This window comes from Dipodomys spectabilis, unplaced genomic scaffold (genome assembly GCF_019054845.1).
Source record: "Dipodomys spectabilis isolate Male_0828 unplaced genomic scaffold, ASM1905484v1 ptg000045l, whole genome shotgun sequence".
Taxonomy (NCBI): domain Eukaryota; kingdom Metazoa; phylum Chordata; class Mammalia; order Rodentia; family Heteromyidae; genus Dipodomys; species Dipodomys spectabilis.
The window spans coordinates 1,034,771-1,048,346 of record NW_024870722.1 but is presented as its reverse complement, the minus strand read 5'-3'; the positions used below and the strand labels follow the sequence as shown (position 1 = coordinate 1,048,346).

Sequence of the window (13,576 nt, the reverse complement as noted above, 5' to 3'; positions counted from 1 at the left end):
AAGCTGTGTTTTGCATAAGGTTATTATGTCACCTGTGTTTTGGATCATTCTTTCCTTTGGGAATGATTATGATCTGAATGTGTCTGCTTAACATGTCTGTGTTGAAACCTTCACTCCTAAGGTGATGGTAAGAGATGCTAGGATTGGGGAGAAGTGATTGGATCCTTCAGGCAGTTTTTCTCATTCCTCCATGTGAGAATACAGTGAAAAGCCCCATCTACAAACCCAAAATTATCTATCACCAGACACGGAATCTGCCAGCACCTCAATCTTTGACTTCTAGCCCTCAGGCCTGTCATAAAATATTTATAAGCCTCCAACTGTGTGTTTTGCTATAGCAGCCCTGACAGATGAAGACCTAGAAACTCATGAGCAGTTCCTGATGTTTGGCATTTACTAGGTGGGTTTGGTTTTGGTTTTAGCCCTCTATGTTCCCTCTGTAGTTCTTTCTCCAAGTTCTTAAAAGACTTGGCGAAATCGCCAATAACACCAACACCAAGTAGAGACTTACAGAACAGTTCTGGGAACAGCTCTCTGAGGAATTTGTTCAACTGGCTGAGTCAGTTGCCCAGGGCAACCAGTGAATGATGTCACAAGGCCTCACAGTGCTCCTGGTCCCCTTCTGCTGAGGCTGCTGAGACCAGAGGCAGGAGCAGAGTCCTGCACTCTGCCCGGCCAAATCATGCCTTGTCATCTCCAGGGCAGCACAGACATTCTGATGCCCTCTCAGCAATGCCTACACTCAGGTATTTGTGCCATGGCTACTTTCCTATAGGCTTCTTCCTTCTGAGTACAGAACTGTAAATATAAATGCAGCATCTGAGAACTCTTCGTTTTCTAATGTAAAGATATGAGAATAAGAGCAAGAGAGAGAAGGAATCAAAGACAGACCGAGACATAGAGACAGAGAAACAGAGGTGGATCCTTGGTTTTGTTCCCTGGAGGGTCAAAGGTTGTTTCAGTCTTTTGAGAGCCTCAGAGATCTCAAGAACAAAATACAATTTTTCCTTTCTTCTTAGCATCCTCGCTGTCCTAGGTACCCTATGTTTCTTAACAACAGGTAAAAGGGAACATTTCTATGATCAGAATCTGTTGGTATTTCATAATAAAGTCATCTAATTATGCCACCAACCCCAGGACAAAGGGCAGCATTTGCTTCATTCTTCCTTGAAGCCTAATCTACAGATTTTCTATCATTATGTAAATACACGTATCGGAAATTGCCTTGAAGTTCATCAGGACAATTGCTTTAGAGAGAACCAAACTCCAGACTGTTGTGGAACTCAGTCTCAGATGGGTGTGTTTTTCAGCTCTCCAGCCCACATAAGACATTAGGCTTGAACACAGAGGACACCACAAAAGACTCCAGGTATCACAGCGTCCTGGTCAGAGGCCTCCATGACGAAGACATCAACATGCATATACCACTTTCTCGTCTTAAACTGGTATATTTTTCTCAATTACTACATCCCACAACATGGAACAGATCATGAGAGATCACAACTCTTTCAAGGTGGTATACAGTCCAAATACTTGACACTCCTGAATCTGGTAAGTCTATATTCTCATATCAGGAATCAATTTATTGATCCATGGTATACTTTTCTTCTCCTTATATCATGTTTGGATTTTTACTAAATACAGAATTCTATTGTTTGTCTGTTGCTTCCCTTGTTGGTAAATTTTGTCTTTTATTTATTTTTCCTCTGAAAATCCAGTTTGGAAGTTATCTGAAGCTACTGGGCTGATTGGGTTATGTGACTTGTTTGCCTGTGTTCTGTTGATACTTGGTATAGGATTTTGGGAGCCTGAGGAGTGGCTTATTTTTATGCCAATGCTGGGGACCCAGCACAGAGCTTCCTACAGGCTAAGCAAGTATTCTACCACCTAGCTACATCCCTAGCCCTGGCTACTTGTTAATGCTCTTTTGAAAAGAATCTCATCTGGGAAACCAGATAGGGGACCAAAGTAATAGTTTCACCATTGGCTTGACTACAAATACAAAAGATTTTGAACCTTACACAAGAAAGTCTGTGAGGAGAAGGCAGAGAGGCAGAAGGCAGCATGTTGTGTAGGAAGTGTGATTTCCAATGGAAGAATAATGCCATCTTAACAACACACACAGACTAACAGATTTATCTAAGAAAAGCAAACACATTTTTTCCATGCTCAGCCCCCACTTCAATTTTTTATAAGCTCAAGTTCCATCTGAAAGGACAAATCACCCCCACTGAGTAGCAAACACAAAGTTCCAACCATTTAAACACCAATTTTAGAATGCAATCTTTTCTTGTCTTCTTAACCTCGCTGACCACATACTGTTGAATTAACCTGATTTCAGAAACTGGACAGAATATGTCAGGCCTTTTGTATCATAATCCTTCCTCATTTGACAGGGAGAGTTTATCTGTGGGTCAGAAAAAGATACTGAAATGCAAAGGAGAAAAAATACTGAGAGCTCAAACTAAAGAGGCCTAGAGGTATTGCTCTTCTTCTCATGGTCAAATCGAATGATATTTTAAAATACGTTTTTTATTGTAAAAATACTACATTGTGAAGTTCCTTTTTCAACATAGTGTCTTGTACATCTCATTGTTCCAATGAGTCAACATGTATCCCTATTTAAGCATTTTGTTTTACCCTTCCCCTCACCAAGTTGGAGAAGTGTATATGCAAGATGCAGGGCACTAACATCAAATATAGTGAAAACTGGTTATACGGTGGGGGAGGAACATACAGAGAAACAAAAAATGGAATTCTATGCCTCCATCAGAAAGAATGACATTGCCTCATTTGTTAGGAAATGGAAAGGCTTGGAAAAAATTATATTAAGTGAAGTAAGCCAGGCCCAAAGAAACATAGGTCCCATGGTTTCCCTTATTTGCAATAACCAGTGTATGTCTGAGTCAAGCAGAAAAGGTCAGATACGTTGATGTTAGGGAAATGAACCCCAAGGTAAGTATTCAGGTGTTTTTTTATTTTATGCAATTGTTTCTAACATATTTATAAGATGATTTTTTGTTGCTTTGTATGTCCCTCACCCATGGTATAACCCCTGTTTTCACTGTATTTGATGTTGGTATAATTTGTGGAGGGGAAGGGAAAAAACAAATCGTTCAAATAGGGATACAGGTGGACCCATTGCAACAATGAGATGTACAAGTCGTTATTTTGAAAAACGAACTTTCCAACTTTGGGGGTGGGGAGGATAGGGTAGGGAGGGTTGGGGGGTATGGGAAGGGGAAACAAAGGAGGAGGCAGCAATGCTTGATAAGAAATGTACTCATTATCTTGTCCATGTAATTGTAACCCCTCTGTACAGTATTTTTACAATAAAAAAATAAATAAATAAAAATTTAAAAAAGAAACAAAAAAATCACATGGTACATTATAAATATGTTAGAAACAATAGCAAGAAAGAAAAAACCACTTGTGTTCCTATCTTGGGGTTCATTTTGCTTATTATCTTATCTGGCCATATGTACCTAGCTTTTGACCTTTTCTGCTTGTCCCAGACATATACTAGTTATTGCAAATAAGGGAGACCATGGGACCTATGTTTCTTTGGGCCTGGCTTACTTCACTTACTATGATTTTTTCCAAGTCTTTCCATCTCCTAACAAATGGGGTGATGCCATTCTTTCACCCTGCAAACTTTGAGCTCTGAACATAGCTCCAGGGTGTTAGAAAATACAAGATGATTGCTTGCTGCCAATCTAGAATTTTATGAGAAAAATAAACAGAATATAAAACAAAAAATCCCATGTTTATGGAATGCTGAGTCCTTTAGTTTTAAATGAAGTTTGTATCTCTCATTGGCTTTATATTAAAAAATCTGGGTGGCTATAATCGTACCTACTCAGGAGGAGGCTGAGATTTTAACATCCATATTAAAGCCAGCCTGGACAGGAAAGTCCATGATTCCCTTTTATTCAATTAACTACCAAAAAGCTAGAAGTGAAGTTATGGCTCATGTGTAAGAACACCCATCTTACTTGAGCATAAAAGCTCAGGGACAGCATCTGGACCCAGAGTTAAAGCCCCAGGATCAGCGCACACACACACACACACACACACACACACATACACACACACAACCCACAAACAACAACAACAACAAAAACACACCAACTAAATGGAAGAGGGCTGGTATTGATGCTGTAGAAAAATCCAATACAAATGTTCAACCTCATAGAACTGTGACTAAGCCTAGGAGGCTGAGATCCAGAGTTCTGAGGTTCAAAGTCAATGCCAGGCAGAAAAATCCATGAGAGTCTTTCTCCAAAATAACCAGTAAAATCCAGGATGGAGGTGTGGTTCAGGTGATAGTGTTATCCAAGTAAAAACGCCAAGCATTAGGCCCCCCGTTCAAACTTGGCTACTAATATTGTTTAAAAAAATATATGGCTTTGGTGATAGATTAATTCTACTGTAAGCCAGTTCCCTGATGTCTTAATTCTAGCTCACGTAAGTGCTCAAGGCTCTTCATCCCCTAAGATCTTGTCAATGATACAATCATATCTGGGTGTTGACCTAGTTTTTTGCCCTATCTAATCAGCTGCCAAATTGCATTAGTTCTTCCTTCTGCCAGGTGCAGGTGTATCCCTCCTCCTCTGATCTTTCTGTTTTTCCCATTCCAGACTCCTGTATGTCTATCTGGTTGAACTCACTCTCTTCCTATTCATTCATCACTCAGACTCCAGAGTCTTTCCAAAGCGCTATTCAGTGTTGATTTGTTTTAATGACCTCTTTGAAACCTATGCTGTGCTGATCAGAAAATGGTTTCCCTGCTTTTAAGAATCAGTCCTAGACTCTGTATTTAGTAGCTCACCTAATGACCCAGCCTCAGGTCCCCTTCTCCAAGAAGGCTGATCCAGAAAGCTCTCTGTATCACCAGTGTTGGTCCATAGACTCCTGCCCTCATTTCTTTTCCTTGAAATCTCATAGTCTTTCTAAAAGTCCTTGCTGACCAACTTCAGGCCAAGTTTCTCTCTCTCTCTGTCTCTCTCTGTCTGTCTGTCTCTGTCTGTCTCTCTCTCTCTCTCTCATCTCTGTCTCTCTCTCTCTCCTCTCAGGATCTCTGTCTCTGCTTATGTTTAGCATTATCTAATCCATTTCCTTCTCCATATTAAGAGTCTTCAACTCTTAATTTGATCAAAACCAGGAATTTTACTTTCTGGGTTCTTGCTAACCCTTATTAGCTGACATTTCTCCCTTTGTGTTTGCCACAATGGTAGGTGTAAAGGACTCAAGGAGGTTGTTTAGCCACAACAACTTGACCTACAGGTTCCTGGGCTTGCTGATATTTCCCCTGTTGAAACTAAACTTCATTCTGAAACTTTGTCAGAGGTGGCATCATATAAACTGGCATCTCCAGGAAAATTTTGGGGTGATCCCTTCAGTTCCCATCTCCCCTGAATGTCTCCCTTTGGGAACAGAGATAAGACCTTCCGCTCCTCATTTAAAGACTGCCCTTTAAAGGTCAGCAGCTCTGACCCCTTTTCCTCAAGCTCCCAAGATGACATTGTCTGTCATAGAGGTCCTCAGAAACAAGGATTGGGGAAGAAATGATCCAAAGACATCCTTTTATAGATCAAACTTCAAGGCAGCCTGTAAGTAGTGAGAAGATGGGGTTCCATTTATATGATAGCACCTACGTTGACATTTGAAGGAACCCATAATTTCTACCATCAAGTTAATGCATTCATCAGACATTTAAACACGACTGTCAAACACATTGACTAATGGTTTATGGCTAATGTGAGAACTCTCAGACAGAGATGAAGGGTTAAGATTGATTGGTCAACAGTAATAATCACCCTGGCTTCCTAAAGTAGCTATCGTTTATTGAGCAACCATGACAGACAGCACTGTGGTTGAGTCTTTACACATAACTGAGACATCAGTGAATGACAGCCTAGCTTCTGGAAGCAGAACATGAGTCTCTGTTCTTTTACTGTGTGATTTTAAGCAATTACATCATTTCTCTGTGCCTGAAGAAGTCTGTATCCTCCTTTCTTCCCAGAGCAGAGGTATTTATCCCACAGCTCCTAGGACAAAGAGCACGGGGCCCCTGAGGGCTCATAGTGACCTTCCCTCCCAGAATTGCCCAGACAGATGGTAGCACCTCTGCCAAGATGCAGAGTTCTCATTGGGCAGCTGCATCCAATGGCTGATTGATAAGGGGTAAAATGGCCTTCCTTATGACCCAGCAATCCCAATCCTGGGCATCTAACCAAATGACCACAACCAGACTACACTAAAACTACCAGCACCACCATGTTCACTGCAGCATTGTTTACCATAGCCAAGACATGGAATCAACCCAGATGCTCCAGGACAATTTTGAAGGGCCCACTCCGCACCAGAATTTCCCAAGGGGCCAGCTGATTCCAGATGTCTGCTACCATCAGCTTCCTCTGGCCTGCTTAACCCTTCCTCTCTCCCTCTCTAGATGTTACCAGAGCAACCTCAGTGAGATCTGCACAGGTGTGTCTCAGAATCCCTGACTCTGTTTTTCCAGAGAATTAATCATATCAGTAGTACATGTACAAAAATATCCCTTTCTCACTTCTCCTTCACCTCCTCCTGCTTTCCTTATTCTTCCTCTTTGTCATTCCCTCATTTCTAATAAAGGCATATCAACACCCAGCTGGTCCCGGACTAGATTGTGTGTAATAGAAATTAGAGTATTTAAGTTAATTGAGGGAATTGATGGCCAGAGCATGATTCTAATAGGTATGAGTCACTTTCTAGAAAGCCCCACCACATCTGTAAGCTACTCTGTCTCAAGACACTTTATCAAAGCCAGTTACCATCAGTTATTCACATTGGCCAAGCATTCTAATATTTCTTCTTAAGCTACCTCATTATACTTATTTTTGTCATGATATATATATATATATATATATATATATAGTCATGATATATTTTTGTCATTCATTTTATATATATATATATGTATTTTTTACTTGTTTTGTTTTGTCAGTTGTGGGCTGTCAGTTGTGGGTACTGTCCCTGAGATTTTGTACTCAAAGCTAACACTCTACCACTTTAAGCCACTTCCAGTTTCCTGGTGGTTAATTGGAGATAAGTCTTATGGATTTTCCTTTCCTGGGCTGGCTTTGAACCATGATACTGAGATCTCAGTTTCCTGAGTAGTTAGGATTACAGGCGTGAGCTACCAGTGCCCCTCCTCATGATGTTTTTGTTCTCATTTGTTTTTGCCTCTTTCCAGAGAGTGTCCTTCACATTATTTCTCCTCCTGCCTTCTTAATTTCATTTTTTTCTCATTCTAAATGCACATGAATGAGCAGTGAAATAGTATTTTAGGTATTAATTCAGATAGACCTCTATCCTCTGTAGCAAACATCTCCTTCAACACCACAGAGAGATGAACCATTTATCTCTGCCAGCCCTGGTTGCTCTTTTGTTCTGGAGTAGCCTTACACTGCAGGATTGCATCATGCTGAAGGAAGGGAAAAGAAAGTCCCAGCCAAGTGGAGTCAGGCACAGAGCCTTGTGCTGGGTGTTGGATTAGTTGACTCACTTACGAAGAATTGTAATGTCTTGCACAAAGAACTTCTGGAACCTCCCTCTCCAGAATCATTTTGCAATTAGAAGGAGTTCACATGTCCTGGGATAGTTTAAGAGGGCTTTGGCTTTAAGGCAAGGATCACAATAATAATAAACTTAAAAATAATGAACTTAATAAACTAAAAAAGGCTATGTTGCTATGATAATTTTAAGATTTTGTGGAGGATGAAGACTCAGGATGTAGAACCAATATAGCCCTTAGCTGCAGTTCCTTAAATTGCATTAATTTTTTTAATGTAAATTCATCTCTGTCACTGGCAGTTATGTATGTATGTCAGGCGACAACAGAAATGAACAAACTTAGAAGAGCAGCATTTCAGGAAAAGGCATAGAACACTCCATTGGAGCAGAATTAGGGAAGGATCAGGAGAAAAAGTGAATCAGAATGGCAGGTCTGAATAAAATTTAAACAGGGAGATATACTGAAATCCACTTCCTCAGGCAATCAAAATAGTTGAGAAATGGAGATGATAGTAATTTTGTAGGGATATTTTAAAAGAAGACTAATTGTTTCTATCACTCAATGCTACTGTAGACTGCTAGGAATACAGTAACTAACTGCCACAGGCTAGGTAGCTCAAAAATGCTCACAGCTCTGGAGACTACAAGTCTGAAATCAATGACCCAGTAAGGCTAGTTCCTTCTGAATCCTACCCTTGTGAATATGTCTTCTAATGGTCTCCCTCTATGTGTCCTATGAGAACCAATCCTATCGGGTTAGGGCCTCCCATATGTATTCATTTTATTTGATTACCTCTTTAACAACCCTGCCTCAGAGCAAGCATGGTAGTACAGATGCGTGGTCTCAGCTATTGGCCGGATGGGGAATAGGAAGGTTACAGTTCCTGGGATAAAGCACCAAGACCCTATCTGCAAAATAAACTAAAAGCAAAAGGAGAGCATAGTCTAAGTAGTAGAGCACTTGCCTAGCAAGAGCAAAGACCTGAATTCAATACCAAGTACTAAAGAGAAGAAAAGACTCTACCTCTAAACAGAGTTACATTCTGAGTGATTGATAAGGCATTAGGATTCCAAATTTGTGAGTCTCTGGCAGCTTTCTCTCAAAATTGATCTGTTGGTTTGTGTTTTTGTTTCCTGTGCTGGTACTGGGGCTTGAAATCAGGGCCTTGATCTTCAGATCTCAGCGTCCTGTGTAGCTAGGATTACAGATATGAGCCACTGGTGCCTGGCTTTCTCTGTGCATTTTATAAACACTACGATTGTGTTGGATTGTATTGCATTGGTTTTGGAGAACAAGCAAGCCGGTGATGACCTGGATAAACTAAACTTGTCCTCAATCCCAGTCCACTGAAGTCTCTCTTAGAGTTCATGGCATCTCACCCTCTGTATCCTCCAGCTCACTCTACCTGGTGTTAGTAGCTGCTGTAAGCTCTAACTTACAACACCCCGATGCCTCTCTCTAGAGCATGGATGTGGGGCTCTCAAAATATAGCTTGTTTTGGTTCAGATGATGATGGGTCAGCCTTAGCTGTGAACCTTCCAATACACTGTTGGCCCCAGAAGATGTGGCAGGTGCCTGGGGGTCCAATGGAGAGCCGAGGGGTGGAGGCAAGTTCACACTAGAGAACCAGTTTTATTGATGGAGAAACCCCAGAGGGCCAGAGGAATGTGTGTGTGTGTGTGTGTGTGTGTGTGTGTGTGTGTGTGTCCCTGATCTGATTTCTATAGGTTGACTGGGAAAAGCAAGAAAAAGAATGCTCTTGATTCCCAGTGGCTGCAGGGAGCTCTAGCCTCAGCCAGTCACGTGTACTTGCCTCTTGCCTCCAAAGAGGGAAGAGCTGGCAGATGATCAGGGTATGATGAACTACTGAGGAGGCCCCTTTCCCCAGGCCCAGTCCTGTGGCCTCTACTCCAGAGTAAGGCAGCTGCCTCTGTGGCTGAGCACATAGAAGTGAAACTAGGGGTGAGCTGGATGAGAGCTGGGGGGGTGGAGATGGGGTGGGGGAACTTGTTCCAACACTCTTATGCCAATGACTCCACAGCCAAATTATACAGTCCTTCTTGGCTGAATATTGAAAGTCCCAACAACAATAACCAACAGTTAAAACCATGGCCTTTTCATACCTTTTTCTGGTGTGAAGCTGCTTCTTCCCTTATGGTCTATGGGATTCTTGTCCAATCTTTGTTTTCTTCCACCTGACTGTTTTCTGCTTTCTTGGCTGTTTTCTTGCTCCCTTCCATCTTTTAGATGAGAATATTTTCCAAGAACTTTTATTCTGCTCTTTTCTCTTCTCTCTTTTCTACACCTCCCTTTCTTCTTTCTCCTCCTTCTCTTTCCTCCCCTCTCCCTCCTGCTCTCCTCCTCCTTCTCTTGTTCTTGTTCTTGTTCCTCCTCTTCCTCTCTCCTCTTCCCTCCTTTTCCTCCTCCTCCTCCTCCTCTCCTCCTCGTCGCCTTCTTCTTCTTCCTCCTTCTCCTCTTCTTCTTCTTCCTCCTCCTCCTCTTCCTCTTCTTCTTCTTCTTCTTCTTCTTCTTCTTCTTCTTCTTCTTCTTCTTCTTCTTCTTCTTCTTCTTCTTCTTCTTCTTCTTCTTCTTCCTCTTCCTCTTCCTCTTCCTCTTCCTCTTCTTCTTCTTCTTCTTCTTCTTCTTCTTCTTCTTCTTCTTCTTCTTCTTCTTCTTCTTCTTCTTCTTCTTCTTCCTCTTCCTCTTCCTCTTCCTCTCCTCCTCCTCCTCCTCCTCCTCCTCCTCCTCCTCCTCCTCCTCCTCCTTCTTCTTCTTCTTCTTCTTCTTCTTCTTCTTCTTCTTCTTCTTCTTCCTCTTCCTCTTCCTCTTCCTCTTCCTCTTCTTCTTCCTCTTCCTCTTCCTCTTCCTCTTCTTCTTCTTCCTCCTCCTCTTCCTCTTCCTCTCCTCCTCCTCCTCCTCCTCCTCCTCTCCTTTTCTCCCCCTCTTTCTCATTAATCTTACTCCAAATGAAGGTTCAACCCCTACATCTACTTGGTCCCACCTGATGGCATAAATTTCCAAATACAAGCTTTCTTTAGGCAGGTGGATTTCACCTCTTTAGGACTAGAATAACCTCAGATGAGTTTTTAAAGGTTCTGCTGTTACTATAATCCTAGCTACTCAGGAAACTGAGATCTGAAGAATTACATTTGAAAGCAACCTTGAGCAGAAATGTCTGCAGATTTCATCTCCAAAATAACCACGAAGGAGCTAAAATGAAGGTGTGGCTCAATTGGTAGAGCACCAGCTGAGCAAGTATGAAGCCCTGTGTTCAAACTCTAGTACTGATTTTTAAAAATCCAGACGTTGAGGCCGTACTCCCAGGACCAAGAAGAATCTTGGGGAGTAAAAATCAAGCATCACTGTTTTTTAAGTTGTTAAATTTTCCACCTCGCAGTAATTGTTTCTCTTCTGACCTCCTACAGTGCTTTTTTGTGACTTGTTCTTAGACATGCAATCATGTATGAAAGTCTGGTTCAAGAACCAGATGCAAACTATGCAACCTTAAGCAAGCTTGTTCCTATTCCTGCACCTCAGTCTCCTTGTCTGTAAAATGGTAGTAGATGCAGTAGGTTGATAATAGCATATCTTTAGTAGGTTATGATGAGAATTAAAAACTTAGCTACTAACCAGGTTAGATATCTGAGAATTGTGGTTTGAAGTCAACTCATGCAGAAAAGACTTGTCTGCAAGCAAAAAAAGCCAGGAGACATGTGGCTCAAATGGTAGAGCACTGGCCTGGAGCAAAAAAGTGAAGGGACATTGCCTAGGCCCTAAGTTCAAGCCCAAGTATTCACGCACGCACGCACACACACACACACACCCTTAGTTCAGTGTCTGACACATAACACATGATGAACAGAAGTCAATTATTAAAGTTTTAAGTAGTCAGTAAGATGTTTCAGTGATAATTTTATGTCTAATCCAGTGGTTCTAGGATTTTTGCTTATATATCATCCCCCAGAGAATTTGAACTATCTTGGACCCTCATTTCAGAGAGTGAAATTCCCATTTGGGGAACAGGGAGGGAGAGAGAAAGGGAAAGTCCTGCCTTTCTGAAAATCTCTCAGGTAATGTGGTTGCTGTAGGTGTTAGGATCCATCTGAAAGGAGTAACTGATTTCCCATCTCTAACCTCTCCTGCCTGCTCCTCAGCCCTGTTTTCACGAGGCCAACTCTATAAGATCTTTCATAGATTTCAGACCTCAGACATTGTTCCCCAACAGCCAGTTTGATGGGTCACCCAGATTCCTGTAAGTTCTACCACTTTCTTGACTTGTTCCCTAAGAACAGAGCCCAGACCATCCCTTGTATATCCATGCAGAACTTCTAAAGATTACATGGCTTCAGACATGAGTAGAACTCAAAACCAACACATGCTACATATTTGCAGCTCTGTAGGCCTCAAGGTAGAAGTCATGAGATTGTGAAAAACACTAAACATCAGCAGAGTTTTGCTTTCCATGTCACACACTGTGGTTTTAAGATGTGACATCTGCAATGCTCCAAAATCCAAACATCACGACCAGCGTAAGTGGAAGACTTCACATCATGAAATATCGTTTCATGTACAGAATTATTAAAATTATTGTACAAACTTAACTTCAGACTATAAACCATAATGAAATTTGTGATTTGGACCTCCTTCCCAAGATACCTTATGTATATGTAAATGTAAATAACCCAAAATCTGAAAAACAATTTTCTAATTCTGGAATACCTCTTGTCCCAAGTACTTCAGAAAAGGACAGTAAACCCGTACTTCCTTTGGCCTAAACAGATCTTCCAGAACTTTGACTAGCACATCAGAGATCATAGCTTCCTAGCTCTATCTTGTGGACTTAAATCCACAGGATTTAAAAGCTCATCAAGGCCTTTAAGCAGCAACTTTATGGAACGAGGAAATGTGGCTCTTCATCTAGCTAAGCCAGAAACAATTGTGTGCACTTTCCACCATACAGCTCCATCCCAATGCCCTTGACCCTTGCTCATGTTTTCCTAGTGAGATTTCAGCCATAGGCTTTTTTTCTTTCTAGCCAGACACCTGGCCATGCTAGCATTGTAGCTGGCGCTTTGCCCACATACTGTTGACAGAGTTTGTCCTACCGATGTCTTATCTCATTACATCCTCCTTTGAAGCTAACTCTTTGTTTGGTTTTTCACTTCAGCTCAAATCCATTACACAAAATACTGTACACATTATTATCCCCTAACAAATTACCTCAATCAGTTTTAGTGAGCAAGGTCAAGGCCCAATGAGCTGGAAGCCCAGCTCTTGAATTGGCTCTCAACCAAAACAGCCCAGTAGCCTCCTCTTTCCCAAACCAACATTGCTCCCGGAGGAATGCGGGTTTCTATCAGCAAAGAACGTATTAATTAAAGCAAATGAAAATGTCCTCATTTGTTGTAATGAACTTAGCTCTTGCAGGCCATTTTCTTTGGGGTCGCCTGCTTGGATGATGTGCTGAAACGAATTCAAGGAAGAAAAGACATTAAGTTCATAACTGCCTTCAGAGATCTGCTTTTTACCACGCTGGCTTTTCCACTGTCCACCGTAAGTTACCAGGATGTGCATAGAGTTGAATAGACATGTACAAATGGACAGTCTCTCTTCCAGGGCAGCTATAGAAACCCATTGCTGTCAGCCAGACCAACTGCATTGGCATAGGTGTCTTGTATGAGGACTGCCACCACATTGGCCAGGGTTTGGAGGAATCTATTTCTCATCAGCTTTATCATTAATCATGTATCTTGGTGAAATCTTGATGCCAGGTCCTTATGGCTGTGTAATAAGAAGGCTTGAAGGAACTTCCTTAATCACAATATAATCAGCAATCCGTACTTACTGTGAACCCAAAATATACAAACATAAAACAATACAACAATAAAAATATAGTTAAAACACTATAATAGTTATATTAGGTATTTTAAATTCTAGAAGGTTATTAAGGTTATAATGGCAATATCATGCTATTTTATATAATAATAATAGAATAGAGTAATATAATCAGAGGTATAT

At 41.3% G+C, this 13,576-nt stretch overlaps 1 protein-coding gene across 2 annotated transcripts in view; it reads left to right on the top strand.

Annotated features, from left to right (window-relative positions):
• Positions 1-676: 676 nt before the first annotated feature.
• The window catches only part of LOC122107001 (androgen dependent TFPI regulating protein), a 60,501-nt gene continuing 47,601 nt past the window's right edge, over positions 677-13,576 (top strand). Inside the window, exons 1-3 of one of the 2 annotated variants that reach the window (XM_042678551.1) lie at positions 677-746; positions 1,311-1,551; positions 12,977-13,111. In XM_042678551.1, the coding sequence (XP_042534485.1) occupies positions 1,399-1,551; positions 12,977-13,111 (288 nt within the window). In that variant the 5' untranslated portion in view covers positions 677-746; positions 1,311-1,398. The remainder of the gene's footprint in view (positions 747-1,310; positions 1,552-12,976; positions 13,112-13,576) is intronic. The other variant, XM_042678552.1, reaches the window with a different exon arrangement.